This window comes from Notolepis coatsorum (genome assembly GCF_963971535.1).
Source record: "Notolepis coatsorum genome assembly, chromosome: 8".
NCBI lineage: Eukaryota > Metazoa > Chordata > Actinopteri > Aulopiformes > Paralepididae > Notolepis > Notolepis coatsorum.
Genome location: NC_140172.1, coordinates 78646091 through 78669574, shown reverse-complemented (window position 1 = coordinate 78669574; position 23484 = coordinate 78646091). Strand labels below are relative to the sequence as shown.

General features: G+C 45.6%; 1 protein-coding gene across 1 annotated transcript in view; it reads right to left on the bottom strand.

The window, feature by feature from the left end:
* LOC311233494 (glutamate receptor 1-like) overlaps positions 1-23484 on the bottom strand; it is a gene marked incomplete at both ends in the record, with an annotated part of 411656 nt that overhangs the window by 46041 nt on the left and 342131 nt on the right. The window contains 4 exons of the mRNA XM_084320461.1: positions 8923-9170; positions 10796-10994; positions 11139-11384; positions 13475-13698. Of these exons, the coding sequence (XP_084176587.1) occupies positions 8923-9170; positions 10796-10994; positions 11139-11384; positions 13475-13698 (917 nt within the window). The remainder of the gene's footprint in view (positions 1-8922; positions 9171-10795; positions 10995-11138; positions 11385-13474; positions 13699-23484) is intronic.

Here is a 23484-nt window from a genome sequence, read left to right as displayed (position 1 = left end):
CCTACTCTGTCTCCCTCTCAGCCTTCCTACTATCTCAATAAAGAACCTTCTATTCTGTGTCTCTCTTACTCTGTCTCCGTCTCAGCCTTCCTACTGTCTCAATAAAGAACCTTCTCTCCTGTGTCTCTCCTGTTCTGTCTCCCTCTCAGCCTTCCTACTGTCTCAATAAAGAACCTTCTCTCCTGTGTCTCTCCTACTCTGTCTCCCTCTCAGCCTTCCTACTGTCTCAATAAAGAACCTTCTCTCCTGTGTAATTCCTACTCTGTCTCCCTCTCAGCCGTCCTACTGTCTCAATAAAGAACCCTTTCTCCTGTGTCTTCCCTACTCTGTCTCCCACTCAGCCTTCCTACTGTCTCAATAAAGAGCCTTCTCTCCTGCGTCTCCCCTACTCCGTCTCCCTCTCAGCCTTCTACTGTCTCAATAAAGAACCTTTCTCCCATGCCTCCCCTACTCTGTCTCCCTCTCAACCTTCCCACTGTCTCAATAAAGAACATTATCTTCTGTGTCTCCTCTACTCTGTCTCCCTCTCAGCCTTCCTACTGTCTCAATTAGGAACCTTCTCTCCAATCTCTCCCCTACTCTGTCTCCCTCTCGGCCATCCTACACTCTCAATTAGGAACATTCTCTCCCATGTCTCCCCTACTCTGTCTCCCTCTCAGCCTTCCTACTGTCTCAATAAAGAACCTTCTCTTCTGTGTCTCTCCTACTCTGTCTCCCTCTTAGCCTTCCTGCTGTCTCAATAAAGAACCATCTCTCCTGTTTCTCTCCTACTGTGTCTCCCTCTCAGCCTTCCTACTGTCTCAGTAAAGAACCATCTCTCCAGTGTCTCTCTTACTCTGCCTCCCTCTCAGCCTTCCTACTGTCTCAATAAAGAACCTTCTCTCCTGTGTCTCTCCTACTCTGTCTCCCTCTCAGCCTTCCTACTGTCTCAATAAAGAACATTTTCTCCCGTGTCTCCCCTACTCCGTCTCCCTCTCAGCCTTCTACTGTCTCAATAAAGAACCATTTCTCCCATGTCTCCCCTACTCTGTCTCCCTCTCAGCCTTCCTACTGTCTCAATAAAGAACCTTCTATTCTGTGTCTCTCCTACTCTGTCTCCGTCTCAGCCTTCCTACTGTCTCAATAAAGAACCTTCTCTCCTGTGTCTCTCCTGTTGTGTCTCCTTCTCAGCCTTCCTACTGTCTCAATAAAGAACCTTCTCTCCTGTGTCTCTCCTACTCTGTCTCCCTCTCAGCCTTCCTACTGTCTCAATAAAGAACCTTCTCTCCTGTGTAATTCCTACTCTGTCTCCCTCTCAGCCGTCCTACTGTCTCAATAAAGAACCCTTTCTCCTGTGTCTTCCCTACTCTGTCTCCCACTCAGCCTTCCTACTGTCTCAATAAAGAACCTTCTCTCCTGTGTCTCCCCTACTCCGTCTCCCTCTCAGCATTCTACTGTCTCAATAAAGAACCTTTCTCCCATGCCTCCCCTACTCTGTCTCCCTCTCAACCTTCCCACTGTCTCAATAAAGAACATATTATTTTCTGTGTCTCCTCTACTCTGTCTCCCTCTCAGCCTTCCTACTGTCTCAATAAAGAACCTTCTCTCCTGTGTCTCTCCTACTCTGTCTCCCTCTCAGCCTTCCTACTGTCTCAATAAAGAACATTTTCTCCTGTGTCTCCCCTACTCCATCTCCCTCTCAGCCTTCTACTGTCTCAATAAAGAACCATTTCTCCCGTGTCTCCCCTACTCTGTCTCCCTCTCAGCCTTCCTACTGTCTCAATAAAGAACCTTCTATTCTGTGTCTCTCCTACTCTGTCTCCGTCTCAGCCTTCCTACTGTCTCAATAAAGAACCTTCTCTCCTGTGTCTCTCCTGTTGTGTCTCCTTCTCAGCCTTCCTACTGTCTCAATAAAGAACCTTCTCTCCTGTGTCTCTCCTACTCTGTCTCCCTCTCAGCCTTCCTACTGTCTCAATAAAGAACCTTCTCTCCTGTGTAATTCCTACTCTGTCTCCCTCTCAGCCGTCCTACTGTCTCAATAAAGAACCCTTTCTCCTGTGTCTTCCCTACTCTGTCTCCCACTCAGCCTTCCGACTGTCTCAATAAAGAACCTTCTCTCCTGCGTCTCCCCTACTCCGTCTCCCTCTCAGCCTTCTACTGTCTCAATAAAGAACCTTTCTCCCATGCCTCCCCTACTCTGTCTCCCTCTCAACCTTCCCACTGTCTCAATAAAGAACATTATCTTCTGTGTCTCCTCTACTCTATCTCCCTCTCAGCCTTCCTACTGTCTCAATTAGGAACCTTCTCTCCAATCTCTCCCCTACTCTGTCTCCCTCTCAGCCTTCCTACTATCTCAATAAAGAACCTTCTATTCTGTGTCTCTCTTACTCTGTCTCCGTCTCAGCCTTCCTACTGTCTCAATAAAGAACCTTCTCTCCTGTGTCTCTCCTGTTCTGTCTCCCTCTCAGCCTTCCTACTGTCTCAATAAAGAACCTTCTCTCCTGTGTCTCTCCTACTCTGTCTCCCTCTCAGCCTTCCTACTGTCTCAATAAAGAACCTTCTCTCCTGTGTAATTCCTACTCTGTCTCCCTCTCAGCCGTCCTACTGTCTCAATAAAGAACCCTTTCTCCTGTGTCTTCCCTACTCTGTCTCCCACTCAGCCTTCCTACTGTCTCAATAAAGAGCCTTCTCTCCTGCGTCTCCCCTACTCCGTCTCCCTCTCAGCCTTCTACTGTCTCAATAAAGAACCTTTCTCCCATGCCTCCCCTACTCTGTCTCCCTCTCAACCTTCCCACTGTCTCAATAAAGAACATTATCTTCTGTGTCTCCTCTACTCTGTCTCCCTCTCAGCCTTCCTACTGTCTCAATTAGGAACCTTCTCTCCAATCTCTCCCCTACTCTGTCTCCCTCTCGGCCATCCTACACTCTCAATTAGGAACATTCTCTCCCATGTCTCCCCTACTCTGTCTCCCTCTCAGCCTTCCTACTGTCTCAATAAAGAACCTTCTCTTCTGTGTCTCTCCTACTCTGTCTCCCTCTTAGCCTTCCTGCTGTCTCAATAAAGAACCATCTCTCCTGTTTCTCTCCTACTGTGTCTCCCTCTCAGCCTTCCTACTGTCTCAGTAAAGAACCATCTCTCCAGTGTCTCTCTTACTCTGCCTCCCTCTCAGCCTTCCTACTGTCTCAATAAAGAACCTTCTCTCCTGTGTCTCTCCTACTCTGTCTCCCTCTCAGCCTTCCTACTGTCTCAATAAAGAACATTTTCTCCCGTGTCTCCCCTACTCCGTCTCCCTCTCAGCCTTCTACTGTCTCAATAAAGAACCATTTCTCCCATGTCTCCCCTACTCTGTCTCCCTCTCAGCCTTCCTACTGTCTCAATAAAGAACCTTCTATTCTGTGTCTCTCCTACTCTGTCTCCGTCTCAGCCTTCCTACTGTCTCAATAAAGAACCTTCTCTCCTGTGTCTCTCCTGTTGTGTCTCCTTCTCAGCCTTCCTACTGTCTCAATAAAGAACCTTCTCTCCTGTGTCTCTCCTACTCTGTCTCCCTCTCAGCCTTCCTACTGTCTCAATAAAGAACCTTCTCTCCTGTGTAATTCCTACTCTGTCTCCCTCTCAGCCGTCCTACTGTCTCAATAAAGAACCCTTTCTCCTGTGTCTTCCCTACTCTGTCTCCCACTCAGCCTTCCTACTGTCTCAATAAAGAACCTTCTCTCCTGTGTCTCCCCTACTCCGTCTCCCTCTCAGCATTCTACTGTCTCAATAAAGAACCTTTCTCCCATGCCTCCCCTACTCTGTCTCCCTCTCAACCTTCCCACTGTCTCAATAAAGAACATTATCTTCTGTGTCTCCTCTACTCTGTCTCCCTCTCAGCCTTCCTACTGTCTCAATTAGGAACCTTCTCTCCAATCTCTCCCCTACTCTGTCTCCCTCTCGGCCTTCCTACACTCTCAATTAGGAACATTCTCTCCCATGTCTCCCCTACTCTGTCTCCCTCTCAGCCTTCCTACTGTCTCAATAAAGAACCTTCTCTTCTGTGTCTCTCCTACTCTGTCTCCCTCTCAGCCTTCCTACTGTCTCAATAAAGAACCTTCTCTCCTGTGTCTCTCCTACTCTGTCTCCCTCTCAGCCTTCCTACTGTCTCAATAAAGAACCTTCTCTCCTGTGTCTCTCCTACTCTGTCTCCCTCTCAGCCGTCCTACTGTCTCAATAAAGAACCTTATATTCTGTGTCTCTCCTATTCTGTCTCCCTCTCAGCCTTCCTACTGTCTCAATAAAGAACCTTCTCTCCTGTGTCTCCTACTCTGTCTCCCTCTCAGCCTTCCTACTGTCTCAATAAAGAACCCTCTCTCCTGTGTCTCCTATTCTGTCTCCCTCTCAGCCTTCCTACTGTCTCAATAAAGAACCTTCTCTTTTGTGTCTCTCCTACTCTGTCTCCCTCTTAGCCTTCCTGCTGTCTCAATAAAGAACCATCTCTCCTGTTTCTCTCCTACTGTGTCTCCCTCTCAGCCTTCCTACTGTCTCAGTAAAGAACCATCTCTCCTGTGTCTCTCTTACTCTGCCTCCCTCTCAGCCTTCCTACTGTCTCAATAAAGAACCTTCTCTCCTATGTCTCTCCTTCTCTGTCTCCCTCTCAGCCTTCCTACTGTCTCAATACAGAACATTTTCTCCCGTGTCTCCCCTACTCCGTCTCCCTCTCAGCCTTCTACTGTCTCAATAAATAACCATTTCTCCCATGTCTCCCCTACTCTGTCTCCCTCTCAGCCTTCCTACTGTCTCAATAAAGAACCTTCTATTCTGTGTCTCTCCTACTCTGTCTCCGTCTCAGCCTTCCAACTGTCTCAATAAAGAACCTTCTCTCCTGTGTCTCTCCTGTTCTGTCTCCCTCTCAGCCTTCCTACTGTCTCAATAAAGAACCTTCTCTCCTGTGTCTCTCCTCCTCTGTCTCCCTCTCAGCCTTCCTACTGTCTCAATAAAGAACCTTCTCTCCTGTGTAATTCCTACTCTGTCTCCCTCTCAGCCGTCCAACTGTCTCAATAAAGAACCCTTTCTCCTGTGTCTTCCCTACTCTGTCTCCCACTCAACCTTCCCACTGTCTCAATAAAGAACATTATCTTCTGTGTCTCCTCTACTCTGTCTCCCACTCAGCCTTCCTACTGTCTCAATAAAGAACCTTCTCTCCTGCGTCTCCCCTACTCCATCTCCCTCTCAGCCTTCTACTGTCTCAATAAAGAACCTTTCTCCCATGCCTCCCCTACTCTGTCTCCCTCTCAACCTTCCCACTGTCTCAATAAAGAACATTATCTTCTGTGTCTCCTCTACTCTGTCTCCCTCTCAGCCTTCCTACTGTCTCAATTAGGAACCTTCTCTCCAATCACTCCCCTACTCTGTCTCCCTCTCTGCCTTCCTACACTCTCAATTAGGAACATTCTCTCCCATGTCTCGCCTACTCTGTCTCCCTCTCAGCCTTCCTACTGTCTCAATAAAGAACCTTCTCTTCTGTGTCTCTCCTACTCTGTCTCCCTCTTAGCCTATCTGCTGTCTCAATAAAGAACCATCTCTCCTGTTTCTCTCCTACTCTGTCTCCCTCTCAGCCTTCCTACTGTCTCAATAAAGAACCATCTCTCCTGTGTCTCTCTTACTCTGTCTCCCTCTCAGCCTTCTACTGTCTCAAGAACCCTTTCTCCTGTGTCTCTCCTACCCTGTCTCCCTCTCAGCCTTCCTACTGTCTCAATAAGGAAAAAACATTAAGGCGAGTGAACTGACCACTCTCTCCAAAGCGATATTCTCCTACATTTACTTGCTGTCTCTCTGTTAGGAACAGGTGTTGTTATTCATATTGATTGACTCCACTTGTCCCTCTCCATCCCTGCTGAAAGATACACTGTCTATCTGCATCGTCTACAACACTTCCTTGTGTAACAGCCCCTTTACAATGAGAATGGAGGGAATTCAATGATAAGGTCTCTGAGGTTATTTTCACATTCTGAAACCAAACTGAACTGGACTGGCGGACTAAACTGGACTGGACTGGACTGGACTGGTGGACTGAACTGAATTGAACTGAATTGAACTAATTTAATTTAATTTAATTTAATTTAATTTAATTTAATTTAATTTAATTTAATTTAATTTAATTTAATTTAATTTAATTTAATTTAATTTAATTTAATTTAATTTAATTTAATTTAATTTAATTTAATTTAATTTAATTTAATTTAATTTGACTAGACTGGACTGGTGGACTGGACAAATATTGGCTACAGTTGCTGGAGCTGAGCAATTATTCACTCACCCTTTACACTTGTACTGTTTTCACTCTCCTAAACAAACACTATGTAGAAATATAATGAATCCAATATGGATGAACTAATACCTAACTCACCCTAGCAATGCTCCTACTATTTTCACTCTATATAATGTGTTGTTGAAAAGGTTAAATCAACACTGTAAATGTATAATGTTACCTGAGTCTGTTTCCTTTACATTCACTTCTGATACAAGAATAACACAGCAGAAGGGAAACCTATGACTAAATCAACAGAAGTGAGAAGACTGACTATGTGACGCACAAGACAGACATTAAGCTGATAATGAACTGGACATGACAAATTGATGCCTAAGAAACTACTGAACATACTCAAACATGTATTAAGGAAACAATTTGCATGAGCTTTTCTCAAGTAAACCCAACATGATGTGCTGTGTCTTATCTGGTTATTTCACAGAAAATTTGTATTTAATGATAATCATAATTATCATGTTGCATACATACTGATATTGATATCTCCCTAAACTCATTGGTCCTCAATCTCGAATGGACATACGTAAAACTTACCAAGGAATTCTTTCGTAACTCGATTTACATACTTATTTGGCATTCTCGAACGGCTTCGCATTGTAAATTCTTTGTAGGATTTACGTACTTGAAAAGACAGTAAGTCGGACAGACCGGTGTGCGCTTGTGGTTTCAACAGCTTTCTCTGGGGCAAGTCATTGGGGATTGCCGATACTACAGACATCCGTGGAATTAAATAATTATAATGATAATTAATACGACTATATTTGTATCATTAATAATTACGTTTTGCATTTATAGTCCTGACTCAATGAGGCATCGTGAGCATTACACACTGATCACCGCGGATATATAGCTACTGTATTAATATGCCATATACTGTCTTCTTCTCTATGATATTATTTATTGTTGGTTTGATGTATTCCTTCCTTCTGCTAAACACAATAAATGCGTTAGTGAAGCAGCCTTAGCACACAAGCACACACACACACACACACACACACATACTGTATACGTGCGAAATGAATCGTTCCAGCAGTAGGCTTTTATTATTCGAATAACTTGTTTTATTAGGTATTATAGTAGTAAGTCCTACTGTAGAAGTCAATACTGAACGACTGCACGATTGGCTCTTGACATGGCTCTACAGACATCCATTTTAAATAATTATAATGATAATAAATACGACTATGTCTCGATGTATGGCATGCACCTGAGTTTGGAAGAGCCTTCTTTGGGACAAGTCCTTGGGGATTGCCATCACTTCAATATGACAGATATCCGTGGAATTAAATAATTATAATGATAATAAATACGACACTATTTGTATCATTAACAATCACGTTTTATATATATAGTCATGACTCAACTAACCATGTCCGAAAATAAATAAATAAATAAGAACTAACCTGTGATCGCTGCGGATATAGTGGAATAGACTATTAATATTCCATATACTGTCTTGTTCTTATGATATTATTTATTGTTGGTTTTATTCATTACATTGCTTGCGCACATCTAAAACCCAGTAGAAACGGCTTGATTGTATATTGTATACTGTTACATTTGCACTCTGGTTGGATGTTGTATTGTACTTGTGCTGTATGATGACGATACATCTAATCGAATTGTGATCAGTCACAAATCGGTTCCACACCTGTTGAATCCAAGGATCAACACAGCAGAGATGCAATGCAGACCCTCTCACCTCCTGAACGTGCCTGGAGATGTGAATGAGGATAAACGTGAACGTGCCTGTAGATGTGAATGAGGATAAACGTGAACACGCCTGGAGATGTGAGTGAGTGACGTCAGTTCATTCAGCACAGCTGCGGACGTTTCCCCCCGTTTACGAAGACTGCTTTACGTGTTCAGGAATCCGGAGGAGGATTTCCGTAAATCTGTTCGCATTAAATTTTTACCAAGATATTTACCAAGGCACTTACGAACACGTTCGAGAATGAGGACCATTCTTGGTTTAAAATACAGATGTCATTCATGCTAGCAAAGGCTATGGCTTCTTCTCCGGGAGCCTCAGATCTACACCTCCTCTGTAAGCCAATGTGTTACTGGGCTCTCAAGCAGGGAATGGTGCTGACTGTTGTTTTCAATGGAAGAATGTGTTGTGCCCTAAAGAGCAGAGAGACCAATAGTGGCTTGCACTGCCTTGAAATCCTGCAATGTGCCGCGCCAAAAGTTCACTGACTTTAGAGACGCTACCAATGGCTTTGTGAGAGGGTTAGGTTTAGGGGCAGCATGGTTAGGGTTAATGGTACATACCAGGTTGCTCCTCCCATGCGCAAAACGCAAAGCACCATGTGCCTAGGCAACCAAGTAAAACCATGCAATTGTATTGACAGTTTTTCAATCAATGAGTTTAATGTTCTGAAATCCAAATGTCCTCTGGCAAGTGACAGCCAGGCACATGCATGCTTCTGAATTAGATGAAGGTTTATTTCCACTGTTGATTCTAACATTCTCAACTGGATACATACATCAAGTTGTATTTACATCAAGAAGAAGCAAACTGCTCACTCAATATATTTTTATGGAAACTAACATTTTTCACAGGTGAATGAACTCCCTGGTAAAACCCCACAACAGGACAAGCCACCCAGCCACCCCCTCTGAGGTGAGAGTGTTTTACCTGAGAGGTGATCCTTTAGGCGTGGCCACTCCGTAGCCCTTGGAGTCCAGGTTTCCTCCCACCTTCAAAGTGTCGCAGGGTTTCCTCTGCTCAATGTACTCATTCATGGAGGACTCCAGCAGGTAGGCGTACTTCCCTTTAGACTTCCTGACCCGCACCACGCCCTCTGGGGTGTTCTTAACGAACACTGAAGGGTCTGCGCTCTTCATGTAGGACCACATCTTCTCAAATACCCCTATCTTCGATCGCTGGGGGAGGGGTCATATCGCACTGGTTACTCCTTACTCCTTCCATCCATCCATCCATCCATCCATCCATCCATCCATCCATCCATCCATCCATCCATCCATCCATCCATCCATCCATCCATCCATCCATCCATCCATCCATCCATCTGTCTATATCTATCCATCTATCTATTCATCTCAGTATGGAGTATTGCACATTGTACAGAGTAGACTTAAGGTAGTTAACTATATATATCAGCACATGGGGTTGGCTTAGGATATAATCTGTATATGATACCAGGGTGTACATACGTGCATTGTGTTATTATTATCAATAGAGTATACATATGTCTCTCCTGCCATTGTGATATTATTATCAATAGAGTAACATTATGTCTCACCTGTCATTGTGTTGTTATTAGCAATATAGGGCCCATCCTCTAGAGCCCATCCTCTTTCCCAAATATAACATCTCCTTTCACTGTTATGCAGATGATACTCAGCTTTACCTCCCTTTGAAACTCACCAACCTGTGCCCCCTGCAAACCCTCACCAACTGCCATCAAACACTGGATGACAAATAACGTTCCCCAGCTAAATGACAGCAAGACAGAAATGATTGTTTTTGGTTCCCCCAAATCCACACACATCTGTTTCTACACTCAAATCATATCTATCTACATATCTCAAATCACAGACAAAAGATATTGGTGTAATCTTTGACCCAGACCTCAAACAGGTCAACTCTGCCATCAAAGACAGCTTCTTTCAGCTCAGGTCCATCGCAAAAATCAAGCCTCTTCTGTCCTTTCCTGACATGGAGAAAGTTATACATGCTTTCATCACATTGTACAAAATGCTGCAGCCAGAATGCTGACTAGCACTAAAAAGAGAGACCACATCACCCCAGTTTTAGCTTCACTGCCTCCCAGTCCAGTACAGGATCCATTTGAAGCTCTTATATTTAGTTTTCAAAGCCCTCAATGGCCTGGCTCCCTCTTACTCAATGAATCTCCTCTCACCCCATGTTGCTCCTAGATCGCTTAGGTCCTCCAGTCACTCTCTCCTAGTGGTCTCTCCATCTAGGCTGAAGACCAATGGCGACCGAGCCGTTGCCTTTGCAGTTGCTACCCCAAAGCTGTGGAATGGCGTCCCCCCCCAACATGAGCTTACTTAGTTACTTTCAATAAAGTATAAATATGCCTCACCTGCCCGGCTGACCAGATCCTCACCTCTATTTATTTTTTTTGCATTCATATTTTACCTGGTTCTTTGTCTTTTATGTTTACATTTTTTATTTGCACATGTTTTTATTGTCATTTCTATTATCCTGCCTCTACCTCCCCTCCCCCTCCCCCATGCTGCTATGACCTTTGGATTTCAATAAAGGAACATTTGATCTTATCTTATCCATCCATCCATCCATCCATCCATCCATCCATCCATCCATCCATCCATCCATCCATCCATCCATCCATCCATCCATCCATCCATCCATCCATCCATCCATCCATCCATCCATCCATCCATCCATCCATCCATCCATCCATCCATCCATCCATCCATCCATCCATCCATCCATCCATCCATCCATCCATCCATCTATCTGTCCGTCCGTCCGTCCGTCTGTCCGTATCCATCCTTACCCTGAAGAACTCTTTGGTCGAGCCTCCGTCCAGCGTTCCGTATGCTATCTCCGTCTGCTTGGACAGGTCTTCAGCGCTCTCTATAGGAGAGACCATCCTCTCCACGGTCAGGAAGGCTGCCAGGTTGGCTGTGTACGACGAGATGATGATGAGGGTGAAGAACCACCACACACCTCCCACTATACGACCTGACAGAGACCTGGAGATAACGATATAAGTGGAATGAGAGAGGATGACAGAGAAAAGAGAGACAGAGAGGAGGGGAAAGAGAGGAAATAAAACCATCAGGTTGGTCATGAATAAAACTCAGGTCATGAAATAAAACTCATCAGGTGTGTCCTACCTGGGGGAGATGTCACAGCCCTGCTGCATGAAGGCTCCCAGAGAGAACCACAGGGAGTTGAAGATGCCAAAGTCATTTGTGTGCTCTGGATCCTTCTCCTTCTCCTTGGTCTGGTTCTGGGTCTGGTCCTGGGTGTATCCTGGTTCAACGGAGGAATAACTGGTTGGATGTCGCTGTAAGAAGGAGTTGGTCGGAGCCTCGTCTTCGTCACCTGACTCCTCCCCCTGCCACTCATACGGACTGAACCTACTAACCTAAAACACAGATGATGTGTTAACCCATTGACTAGTTAACAGTGGAGGTTAACTCATTCACTATCTAACAGTAGAGGTTAACTTGTTGACTAATAGTAGAGGCTAACTCATTGACTAGCTAACAGTAGAGGTTAACTTGTTGATTAGCTAACAGTAGAGATTAACTCATTGACTAGCTAACAGTAGGGGTTAACTTGTTGACTAACGGTAAAAGTTAATTCATTGACAAGCTAACAGTAGAGATTAACTTTTTGATTACCTAACAGTAGATATTAACTCATTGACTAGCTAACAGTAGGGGTTAACTTGTTGATTAGCTAACAGTAGAGGTTAACTTGTTGACTAATGGTAAAGGTTAACTCATTGACTAGCTAACAGTAGAGGTTAACTTGTTGATTAGCTAACAGTAGAGGTTAACTTGTTGATTAGCTAACAGTAGAGGTTAACTCATTGACTAGCTAACAGTAGAGGTTAACTCAGTGCAGAAGTCAGGCTTACTCAGTTAGCCACCTTCGTGAAATACCCCCCCTTGTGTGTGCTAGCCGTCTTCTTAGATGACGCACACTAATGTGTATATTATCTGTAACAGCAAGGCATAAAGCTATTTCAGCCTGTGTTAGGCCTTGATTGAAGAGATATGTGATGCGTGATCAATATCCTCCTGCTCCTCTGACATTGCTACACTGAATGATGTTTCCTGATTTAATATAGGCCTACTACTAGACTATCGTTTCGTTTTCTCGAGATCTCGAGAAACGTATCCGTTATCTCGGGAAAACAACATTTGTTATTTCGAGATAATGACATAAATAATTCGAGATCTCGAGAAAACAAATTAAATTAACTCGTTATCACGGGAAAACAGAGTAAATAAATGTATGAATGTATGGCCTCTTAGGGATTCCGTAGATGACAGTAAGAAGGTTAGTTTTATTTATAGATATTGATTGACATTTAATTATACTGTTGACTATAACAGTAGCTAAGTTAACTTCTTGACTAGCTAACAGTAGAGGTTAACTTGTTGACTAGCTAACAGTAGAAGCTAACTTGTTGACTATCTATAAAGTTAACTTGTTGACTATCTAACAGTAGAGGTTAACTCATTGACTAGCTAACAGTATAGGTTAACTCATTGTGTATCTTACAGTATAGGTTAACTCATTGGCTAGCTAACAGTAGATGTAAACTTTTTGACTAACAGTAGCCTAGACGTTAACTCATTGACTAGCTAACAGTATATAAATAAATTGTTGATTAACAGTGGAGGTTAACAGTAGAAGTTAACTCATTGACTAACGAACAGTAGAGCTAACACTATTCAATGAGTTAACCTCTACTGTTAGCTAGTCAATGAGTTAACTTCTACTGTTAGCTAGTCAATGAGTTAACTTCTACTGTTAGCCTAACATTAGAAGGTAAGTCATTGACAAGCTAACAGTATAACTTGTTGACTAATAGTAGAGCTTAACTTAACAGTAGAGGTTAACTTGTTGACTAACAGTAGAGGTTAACTTGTTGACTAACATTATAGGTTAACTTGTTGACTAACATTATAGGTTAACTTGTTGACTAACAGTAGAGCTTAACTTGTTGATTAACAGTAGAGGTTAACTTGTTGATTAACAGTAGAGGTTACCTTGTCGACTAACAGTAGAGGTTAACTTGTTGACTAACAGTAGAGGTTACCTTGTCGACTAACAGTAGAGGTTAACTTGTTGACTAACAGTAGAGGTTAACTTGTTGACTAACATTATAGGTTAACTTGTCGACTAACAGTAGAGGTTAACTTGTTGACTAACAGTAGAGGTTAACTCATTGACTAACAGTAGAGGTTAACTTGTTGATTAACAGTAGAGGTTACCTTGTCAACTAACAGTAGAGGTTAACTTGTTGACTAACAGTAGAGGTTACCTTGTCAACTAACAGTAGAGGTTAACTTGTCAACTAACATTAGATGTTAACTTGTTGACTAACAGAGTAGAGGGTAATTTTAGGTTTTACACCTGAGTTAGGGTAGGGTTGGTTTTATGACTAATATGGTTAGGGTAGAGTTGGTGTTATGACAACAACAACACACACACACTGACCAGAAACAGCACCACACTGACTCCTATATAGGCAAAGACGATACACATCCAGATCTCGTAGGCCAGAGGGTCCAGAAAGGAGAACACTCCTGGTTTAGACTTGGTGGGTTTCTTGATCATGATGGAGATTCCCAGAGACATGAAAGGCTTGGTGAAGTCTATCACCTCCTCTCGCACCAAGGTGATGGTCAGTGGAGCCACTGCCACATCAGCCTTCTGCAGAGAGAGAGAGAGAGAGAGAGAGAGAGAGAGAGAGAGAGAGAGAGAGAGAGAGAGAGAGAGAGACAGAGACAGAGACAGAGACAGAGACAGAGAGATAGAAATACAGGGTAGAGAGAAAGATAGGTAGAGAGAGAGAGACAGACAGACAGACAGACAAAGATATGTAGAGAGAGATAAAGAGAGAGAGAGAGATACAGAGAAATAGAGAGAGAGACATAAAGAGAGGTAGATAGAAAGAGAGGTGGAGAGAGGTAGAGAGAAAGAGAAAATCTAAATCACCAAAGACATAATCCCTATGATACGTTATAATATGTGAAGATCACTTCATATCTAAACAAACCATCATGAACTAGAAAAGTTCACTCGGTAGAGTGCAAATGTTCACCAGGCTGTATTCCTACTGTTCTGCCTATAGTCAATAGAGGGCTTTCACACAATGTTTAGAATGCCCATTTTTCCTTTCCATGTTGTATGAATAAATGGTTGCTACAAAAATTCCCCTGCTGCATTACATTTTATAATGTGAGGGAAAATACATACATAATGAATGCCCCTATAAACATAACCAGTGAGGTGATAACGTAGACCTTAGCTGCTAACATTACTGAGATAGAGAGAGAGAGAGAGAGAGAGAGAGAGAGAGAGAGAGAGAGAGAGAGAGAGAGAGTCGGACAGGTGGCTCAGATATTTTACTTGTCCGAAAGCTAAACTTACTTATCCTAAATGTACTTGTGAAAATAAAGGCCTATTAAAAAATAAATAAAACCGACAAGAGAAGCTCATCTTCACTCCCCATCAGCACCAGCTCATCTTCCTCATCTCCCCTCTCTCTTGACGACCAGGGGTTAAACCCTGGTCTACGCCTATAGTTGTAATTACGGTATAGTTAGTCTATCTAATGTTAGTCTATCTAGTGACGTTAACAGCAGCTAACTTCATTAGCTAACTTGAAACGTAATATCCAGAGCTATATCCACAATGTCCTCCTCACACCTGTTCTTCTTGGGCAACTTGCCTGATCAGGGTGAGGTTCTTCAGACTCTGTCCTGATCAATGTTTCATTTATAGCAGCCATTTCAATGTCCACCTCAGGGAATTCCCCTCTGTGCTGTTCACTCAATCACTTGTATTATGCTGCCACCTGGTCGAGATAAAAAGTTATCCAAAACAGGTACACTCATCTCCCCTGAAGCTCTCGGCCACTCGATTGGCTATAGGTCTTGATAGGCCTTGCATCACCATGGCTACAGGACGCGTGTAGCTTATTCCCAGCGGAAGAGTGTGTCGCGTGCTTCCGCGTTTTCCCTGATTGGCTGCGACGCCCATGTGACCGCGGCAGCGCGAGAGAGCGGCAGTGCGGAAATAGGCTGTCTATTGCCATTCTCTAAGACAAACTCTAACCTTAACCAGCTCCTTAACAGCGCCTAAACTTAACCCTTCTAACCTTAACCAACTCCGAAACAATGCCTAACCTTAACCTTAACCATAACCAACTCCGAAAGAATATTGCCATTCTCTAAGACAAACTCTAACCTTAACCATCTCCTTAACAGCGCCTAAACTTAATCCTTCTAACCTTAACCAACTCCGAAACAATGCCTAACCTTAACCATAACCAATTCCGAAACAATGCTTAAAGTTAACATGCCTAAACTTAACCGGCGAAAGAATGCATGTTAAAAAAAATAAAAATAAAAAATTGAAGGGAATCGAACTTGTCACCAACAGACCGCAGGATCCACAGCACGGCAGCATACCAGTTGAGCTAAGCGTCAAATGAAAAACATTGGGGATTACGGCTACATAATGCCGCAAGCTCTGCCGCTCCGCTCCGCTCTGCGGCTGCCGCGCTGCCGCGGGGCGTGTCGCAGCCAATCAGGGAAAACGCGGAAGCACTCGGCAGCACTCTTCCGCTGGGAATAAAGAATAGGCCTACAGGACAGGTACTGAAAAGGCCTTGCATCACCATGGCTACAGGACGGGTACTGAAGAGGCCTTGCATCACCATGGCTACAGGACGGGTACTGAAGAGGCCTTGCATCACCATGGCTACAGGACGGGTATTGAAAAGGCCTTGCATCACCATGGTTACAGGACGGGTACCAAAAAGGCCTTGCATCACCATGGTTACAGGACGGGTACTGAAAAGGCCTTGCATCACCATGGTTACAGGACAGGTACTGAAAAGGCCTTGCATCACCATGGTTACAGGACAGGTACTGAAAAGGCCTTGCATCACCATGGTTACAGGACAGGTACTGAAAAGGCCTTGCATCACCATGGCTACAGGACGGGTACTGAAAAGGCCTTGCATCACCAAAACCACAAGGTTCATGTAGTCATAATTGTGCACAAAAATCCTTTTTCTTGTCTCTTACCTCTCTCTCCCTCCTCTCTTTTCTGCCTTTCTTTGGTTTCTCCTCTCTCTCCTTCTCAGTCTCTCTTCTGCCTTTCTTTTGTTTCTCCTCTCTCCCTCCCTCTCAGTCTCTCTTCTGTCGTTCTTTTGTTTCTCCTCTCTCTCTCCTTCTCAGTCTCTCTTCTGTCGTTCTTTGGTTTCTCCTCTCTCTCTCCATCTCAGTCTCTCTTGTCATTCTTTTGTTTCTCCTCTCTCCCTCTCTCTGAGTCTCTCTTCTGTCGTTCTTTTGTTTCTCCTCTCTCTCTCCCTCTACCCCCTAGAAACTTGTGTTTAAACAGTGTTTTATCCTCCTAGAAGCCATAATGTATTAAAGCACTGCCTTTAGGACCCAGTAGATTCATTTTAGGACCTAGTAGTTTATAACGTTAGGTTATGACTATAACCAAGTTCTGTTAATTAGGGGTGACGCTTGGCATCACTACTGCACTTCCTCGCGTACGTGCACGCGCACTGAATAAATTCCACAAATGTACCTTTAATACCAGTATTAGTCTGACCACACCCCTCATCAGCTTACCTTCATAAGCAGGTGTGTGGTCACCTGCTCTCCTCCTTCCCAAGCTTTCACCACAAGGTGAGGTCAAGGGCTGCAGCGGCCGTCTGATGCCAAGCGTCACCCCTAATTAACAGAACTTGGTTATAGTCATAACCTAACGTTCTGTTTCATTAGGGGCTCTGCTTGGCATCACTACTGCACAAGGGGAGGCCAAGCGGAGCCGCTGGCTGACAAATACACCCCGCTGACAGCCCCCCAAAACCATCAGAACAGGGAGGGCCGAGCCCCCCCGACCCCCCCTAATGGAGGGTATCCCCCCTATTAGGGGCTTCACGGGAAGGCGACGGACCCGACCGTGCGAAGAGGCACTCAAGCAACTCAACGCACAGGGTGAGCAGACCGTGGCTTGACCCCACGACTACACACACGCACAACCCGCATGCCACCCGGGAACGAACGGAGGAACAACCTCGTTACTGCCCCCAGAATCACGGGGTCAAGGGCAAACCCAACCCCGTGGCAAGGCCGTAGCAGCGGAGCGCGAAGGAAGACCCAGACCCACCAAAAGGACTGGACTCCCTGGAATGGGGGCCCGGAGAAGTCCATGATGCCAGCATCAAGACCCCACCAGGTGGGCACGTAGTGCCCCGCCCCCCACATCGCCAGCGTATTCGGACAAAGGCCCCTCAGTTACTGCACCTGGTATTCCCAGGCGGTATCCCAACCAAGTACTAACCAGGCCAGAACCTGCTTAGCTTCCGAGATCGGACGAGATCGGGCGTGTTCAGGTCGGTATGGCCGTAAGCCGAGCGGGCCCTGTCCCCCCAATAGTACACCGCCTGGCACACTGACCCTGCAGAACAGGCAGACAGCATGGCCGTAAGCACACAAAAAAGGTTAACCAACGGAAGCAGGCAGCGCACCGGGGAAAAACCAGGCAACAGGCTGTTAACCCTAGCCTGGAGACTGCGGACGAGACAGGCGCCAGAGGGGACAGCTGAACACAGCTGCCCCGGCGGAAGGGGCGTATGCTGGCGTTGTTGCATGACCAAGCCTCCATTCAAAAACCCCCACCCAGAGGGGTTGAGGCAGAGAAGGCTGACACGATTGGCAGACGTCATGAACGTGCAGGGGCACCCTCAACCGGGTAACCCGGGAGTTGACACTGCTCCAACACACCAGGGAATCAACCACCTTGGTGTTACCCAAAGCGGTGGTTGTTCCTATAACCCCTCAAGAAAAAACTCCAAAACACACCTGCGGGTATACACCGGCTATACCGCAGTACAAGTGTCTCAGTTTTCAAAAAAGGGTTAACCCAGGCCTACGGGTCGACGAACATTACCTCGGACCGGGCCTGGCGATACGGGAAGCACAGGGTCACCAGAGGAGGTCAAAGACCACCCCCAACAGGCCCCTCTTCGCCATGCGTGAGAGAGGAGCGAAAAATAATGGAGAACCAGCCCCTAAGCACACCGTACTTGGTATTCCCAGGCGGTCTCCCAACCAAGTACTAACCAGGACCAACCTGTGTAGCGGCCGAGATCCGACGAGATCGAGCGTGTACAGGTTGGCATGGCCGTAAGCCATTACGACAGTGCTGAGTAAAAAACGTACCCAACCAGGGTCTCCATAGCGCTTAACCCTGTGACACCCGGACCGACCTGGCATTTTTCCCCCTGAAAAAAGCCCAAGTCCCTCAGGGTACCAGAACAGCAGATCTGCATCCCCGGCGGACAACGGGTTCAACTGATCCGGTCCAGTGTGACCAGAACCAGTCCCGTGCCCTAACCACGGCGACATGCCAACTCCAGGAGAAAGGGCAGATATGCGTGTCGATCTCAACATGAAAAAGAAGGCGCCACCCAGACGTTCGGCCGAACCGCGCCTGGTGGCCCACCCCAAGGGCGTGAGACCCCTCTACATATGTTCAGATCCATTCCGTCATCAACCCCCAGACATGAACGAGAATTCATCGAAAAACCAACCCAGGTCGAGGGATTTGGTCGTCGGAAGAGGAAAAACCCCCATCTCAGTTGCTTTATAAAAACGCCGTTTCAACCACAAGCAACCAAGGCGTGCCAGTCAGTCGCCTGTTTACAGCGAGCTAGCACTATACGTGCGTCGGGACACACCCCCATCAATGAACAGGCTATTTTGACCTGTCATTGAATCCCCAAGGCGCCCAGGGGAACGACAAGAGGGGTGTGACACTCCCTAACTCCAAAACTTTTTGAATAGAAAAGAAGGAAACATCAACAGTATGTATCCCAGTCTACACAGCCGGGGTAAAAAATGTTCACATTTTTACATCCCACCACCCTCCCATAGGAAGGAGACGGGGATCCCCAGAGAGACTTCCCACGCGAGCTGTACAGATTGAAAAGAATATATTGCACCTTGAGCCATGTAAAAAATTGGTTTTAGGGCTCTCCGGGGAAGAGGCACTGAACCCATACACACTCAATAATCGAATTGAATCGAATACATATACAATAGAATAGGACCCTTCTAGAGGGTCCACTCACTTTGACAATCTGAGGAGGAAGGCTCTGTACTCTGATGGAGGCTCCCTCACACGGAAGAAGGAGTCCGAACTCACAGAAGGCCCAAATAGGCGCTTGGTGAGGAGGAGCCCTGACCATCCCCCTGAAACAGATCCATCACATGGACCTGAACAGCACACGGAAGTCCTACCAACAGAGACGCGCACGGTGACGTACTCTATGGCGGGGGAACTCCAGCGGTGCACACGCCCAATATACCAGGCCGTGGGACCAGGAAACTCCCTCCCCCCCCCCCCCCCCCCCCCGTAACGTGCCGAACCGCCACGTGACGGGAACCTTGAAGGACAGGGGGTGTACCCCTGACCGACAGAAACAAGGGGGAGAGGAAAGGTTACCAGTTCACCCCATGATACGATGTAATGACAAAAAGAGAATATGACACAGTCATAGTCAGCTCTATGAAGCGTTTGACAGCTCCACACAGCGCATGAGCTAACCTGCTATCTGATTTTTACTAAGGAAAAACACAGAATAGAGAGGGCTCTAAGAGCCCCGGTCCAACATACACATGTGCTTCTGTGGCCAGTCCAACCCAGTTGTAGGTCACATGACACACACAACCCATCATCACCTACAAAAAATGGCAAAAACACTCTACAGAGGAACGCCGTTTTTCACAATGAGAGAATACATAATTCTCGATTAGTATCGGCCACAGGCCTTGCTAAGCACACACGACAGTGACCAAACCATTTTTTCTTTTAGGAAAATAAAGTTTCTCCAGCTGTTTTAGCACAACCTCAGCAATCAAGCTAAGAGTTACATCGCATCCCTACCACACAAAAGACACAATTAGTGCACAAACATGTCTGATAGGAGGATGAAAAAGTCCCCAGGGAACCGGGGGGAAAAAACACAATCCTCTTATTTTACCCTCAATACGGCCAGTTAAAACAGGAAAACCTGTTAATATGTGAACACACTGTTCATTGTCATCACAGGCTGAGAAAAGAACATTCTTTTACTCACTTGTCACCAAGCATAGCTTCATAGGTTAGTTACCTTAGTTGTGAGTACACGGTACATATAAACACCATGATGTTTCTCACACAACAACCAGATCATTACATCCCGATTTGCACGGAGAAGCTAACTGCCAGGGACAAAAACAGCTCACACATAACCCGCGCCGTATCCCAAATGCATTGCAGCAACACACGTTTTGGGAAAAACATCGTTATTCACAATACATTTAGAAAAGTAAAACCAGAAAACGTGTTATAAGGTCTGGTCAAACCTGTTCCTACCCGGAACGTAGATCAGCGAAGTGCAGTCACAGACACCGTAGGAACACAGCCGCTCCTGTGTTGTTCGAACTGGGCAGCGTCGCCGCTCCAACCCGCACTACAGTCCTTTGTTGATGCAACCTTGCCGTCCTGGCTCAGGGCAGGGTCGACGAAACATCCCCTGTCAAGGATGACGTCGTAGTCAAGAGTGTAAAACATGTTAAAATCAAAGCACGTTCAACAGAATAGCATCAAGCTAACGGCCGCTCCAACCGTTCGGGTGCTACTGCTCCTGCTCGTGAGACGCCGAGCTAACGACGCACGCGACCAGAAGCGAGCTCACGGCGGTGCGCGAGAAGCTAAGCTACCCCGCGCCAGGCCATGGCCTATAGCAGCAAGCTAACGATACCTAGCGATCACGACATGCTAGCACCGCAGCTAACAGCTGACTGGCTAACAGTAGGCCCAACCTGAGCAGGCCATGCAGCGATCCCAGCAGGCTAACGCAGCAGTTAACAGCTGACTGGCTAACCGTAAGCTAAGCAGCTATCAACTGAACCTGTAACAATGACATAACACTCACCCAGACAGGCCGCCGTTCTGAACCTCTCCTCACTTTTTAAGAGAAAAGAGAAAACAAGATGTCAACACCGCTTCACAACGGTGATTTTACCAACACCCGACGGAATCAGCACAATACCAACTGGCCTGTGTAGCTGACTTTGAACATGGATCTGCCGCTATCGCACATCCATGCACATATCCCCTCGTGAAGGAATACTCTCATTTGGATATGAAAGATGGGGCCTTAACACGGTGACAGAGTGAATCCACTCGTCCAAAACACACAGGGATCACCAGTGTTAATGGTCGCGGCCCACTAGTTAAAACTATAATGGTCTTCAGACCAAGGCCTTCTGTCGCCTAGGTGGCTGAACAAAGGACCCTAGCCTGGGGCCGGTTTCCATAAACATTGTCAAGTAGCCCCCATAGCACTAACAGACAAGTGGAGCCTGCCAGCAAACACTACTCACCCAACCTGGAACGCACCGCTTCTCACAACAGCGGCATGTCCGACAGTTCAGCTGTGGCCTGACAGGTTTCACCCCAACAAACACAGCAAGGAACTGCAGTTGAGAAGCATGCAGCGGCGTGCTCCCAATACGAAAACCGGTGGAGGGTTTTTAGAATGATCATCATCTTCTAGACACTCCAGTACGAAGACAATATCGCCGTATTTTCTCGAAAATAGTGAGAGAGAAAATAAAGATATGATGTCAACGTATCTCCTCCTTGTAAACAAAATTTCTCTCCACGTCAACTAACAACACGTCAAGTGGGGTACTACCGAGGCACTTTCTTGTGGTGAAAGCGAGAAGGAGGAGAGCAGGTGACCACACACCTGCTTATGAAGGTAAGCTGATGAGGGGTGTGGTCAGACTAATACTGGTATTAAAGGTACATTTGTGGAATTTATTCAGTGCGCGTGCACGTACGCGAGGAAGTGCAGTAGTGATGCCAAGCAGAGCCCCTAATGAAACAGAACAGTGAGTCATGTGGAGTGTCTCCCGCCTCACTAAAACTCTCTATGACCTCCTGGACCCAAATCAGTCAGGCTTCAAGACTAGTCACTCCACAGAGACGGCCCTCATATCAGTCACAGAGGCTCTTCACTTAGCAAGAGTGAAAGGCCTCTCGTCTGTTCTGATTCTGCTGGACCTGTCGGCAGCCTCTGACACCACCAGATCCTTCTCACATCCCTTGCAGGAATAGGTTGAAGGTGGAAGACAGACTGGATTGCAGCCTGATCTTGTTCATGAGGAATATATATATCTCAAGAGAATCTGTTTGTATTCACAGCTAACATGTACACATGATCGACATAAGTATAATACTAGGCATGCCTGTAGGGAAACGTTCACACTGCTACTACCAAAAACCAATGCAGAAAAGAAAACTGTGTTATATAGAGCCATGTCATATTGGAATAAACTGCCAGTACATCTTACTCAGATAACCAGTAAGATAAGTTTAAAAAATAATTTGAAAAGAGCATTGAGAGAAAAAGAAATTAGTTTACATTAAAAAAAAACACAGATACTGTAGTTTACACTGTAAAGATATGACTATCTGAGAGTTTAATCCCTTTTATTGTATTTTTTGTGATCTGATACTCTGTTTGTGTACTGTAATGCTATTTGGAATTATTTTTATGTAGGAATATTGGAATATATTTTTAAATGTTATGTATGTATGTACTGTTTTTGTTGTGTGTGGACCCCAGGAAGACTAGTTGTTGCTGCGGTGATGACTAATGGGGATCCATAATAAAGATAAAGATAATAGGAGTTGCCGGTTCTGCCCTGGCATGGCTGTCATCCTACCTCAATGACAACTCCTACCAAGTATCACAAAGAGCCACTCTATCAGACCCATGGCCCCTACAAACAGGTGTCCCCCAGGGCTTGGTCCTTGTTCCCCTCTTCTTTCTCTCTACACCAAATCTCTGGGTAACACTATCAACTCTCGTGCCTTCTCATACCACTGATGATACTCAAGTCCTTTCCTACTCTGAGTAGGAAGTAGAGTTTCTGAACAGATCTCGACCTGTCTGTCCAACATTTCAACCTGGATGACGACCAACCGCCTAAAACGAAATCTGAGCTAAATGGATCTACTTCACATACCGGACGAATCCTCCCCACCCTGGAAAACAGCTCTGTGTCTCCATCCCTGACGGCCAGGAACCTAGAGGTGGTCCTTGATGACCGGCTGGACTTCTCTGCTCACATCGCCTCAACAACCAGAACCTGCAGGTTCTTCCTGAGCAACAAGAGATGCATCTGCCCCTTCCTGATCAAATAAATCCTAGAACTCCTTGCGTAATCAACAGTCATGTCATGCCTGGATTACTGCAATGCTCTGCTAGCTGGTCTACCAGTTTATGCTACCAAGCCATCTCATATGGAATGCAGTGGCCTGCCTGATCTCCAACCTACTGATGTCAGCTCATATTACCCGACTCCTCAAATATCTAGATGGTACAGTCTGGTCTCTAACTACACAACCTCCAGA